Consider the following 1,774-nt stretch of genomic DNA (forward strand, 5'->3'; position numbering starts at 1 on the left):
AATGACTGGCATAAAACCAGAAAATGTGTCTAGGGAGTTGGAAATAATTGAGACATGAGACAGTGGACAGATGAGACAATTTTTTCCGTGACTGAATATTCCCATCGCCTGGGCTTCAGCCAAGTTTTTTCCTAACATGATGGCAACATCACCCAGATCCAAGGGGTTACTTACTAATTGGAGGGATCATTTCATATTTTCATGAGATGTTTATGGTATCAAACAGGAAAATTAATGAAGTCAACATGCACCCTTTAGCTGGCAGACAAAATGAGTCCCTGACCATCCATATAGATGACAACTTGATTGGAAACACTTGAAAAAATTTAAATTGCGGATCTCTGTTATAGAAAGAAATTGTACAGCATTAAAAGGATAACCAGTTTTCTGTAGTGGTGATGTCTTTGTTATATGTACTGTATAGGCCACAGGAAGTTCAGGAATTAAGGAAAATAAGCATAAGCAGCTGCCCCCATAAAACCTTTATGTGTGTTGGTGGGGGTGGTGGAGAATTGCATGTGTGGCTGTTTTTCTGTGCATATGATTGTGTGTTGTGAGTTCATGCATTGGTGTGAGTGAGTTAGTGACACCTATTTCCAGCAAAATATGGCTGACACATTGTTGATCAGAGTCTCTATTCACCTTTAGTACAGTAGTATACATATATGGATTGTATCAGAAATGTACTTCATGGTGAAGGAGTAACAAGATTGAAGCTTTTTTATGGTATATCTAATTTCAAGGAATCTTGATTGTTTTTGTTTTTTTTATCAGACCTCTAAATGAGTTGTGTAGTTAGTATCTGGTAGTAGCATAAACTGAATTAGAAAGTTACTTTCCTTAGTAAATCAATAACAGTCTGGTAATGATACGATAGAATCCTACCTAGTAATTGCAGTCACATATACTCAATAAGAAGCTTTCAGAAGTAATTTTCTACAGAATAGATGCAACACCTTATGGACAGTGTATAGTACAGGAAGTCTGTTATTTATAGACTTGAAATTGATGGACAAAAAATGTTATATTAAAAAGGGGAAAACTAAATTCTATTGAGTATTTGGTTTTTTTGTTAGACCAGAATCGGGAAAACCCTCCATTATTTGCGTTGAAGGGTTAACCTCACTGGGGGGTTTTACAATCTCCACTACTGTACGGAACTTCCTGCTTGCCACGCATATGCCATCCCCCGCAGCCGCGATTTTGTTTGATGGTTTAAAACACGTGACCCACAGCCCGGGGTTTTTAAATATGTTAACAAAAAAATGTAATCGGGATAGGTAAACTGTTTGTGGTGTGAAATTAATTTGAAATTTATCCCTAGTTATCTTGTCTCTCAATATATATGAAGTATAAATGTTGTATAGTTATTAATATTGTATTATCCTTTGCTTAGGAAATTTAGGTGTTTGGCTTTCATTTTGTCTTGTTATGGTGTCATATATATATTTAAGCAATGATTACTTGATAAATTTGATATTGGTATTCCATTAGCATATCAATAAAGCAGTGTTTTTTGCTGAAGTCTCTTGTCTTTGTTTTAGCTCTCATGGTATTTTCAACACCAACAGTAACTCGAACGTGGATGGACAAGAATCAGATGAAGAGAGTGTGACAGATGTCATCGCAAAGAAACTGCCGGAAATCGACAGTTCAGCGGTGAAGAAGAAAACGTAAGTTAGCCTCAACATTTCCCAAAGTTTTTCAGAGACTGTGTGCTGTTGAAACTGCATTGTCTTGGTTCATTTATTGATATTCTGGCAATTCCATTCCA

General features: G+C 36.1%; 1 protein-coding gene across 1 annotated transcript in view; it reads left to right on the forward strand.

The window, feature by feature from the left end:
- Nucleotides 1-1,774, forward strand: part of LOC119585802 — a gene marked incomplete at its 5' end in the record, with an annotated part of 18,429 nt that overhangs the window by 8,890 nt on the left and 7,765 nt on the right. The window contains 1 exon segment of the mRNA XM_037934524.1: nucleotides 1,572-1,673. Coding sequence (XP_037790452.1) covers nucleotides 1,572-1,673 — 102 coding nt within the window.

Source organism: Penaeus monodon, chromosome 20, assembly GCF_015228065.2.
Source record: "Penaeus monodon isolate SGIC_2016 chromosome 20, NSTDA_Pmon_1, whole genome shotgun sequence".
In the NCBI taxonomy this organism is placed as follows: domain Eukaryota; kingdom Metazoa; phylum Arthropoda; class Malacostraca; order Decapoda; family Penaeidae; genus Penaeus; species Penaeus monodon.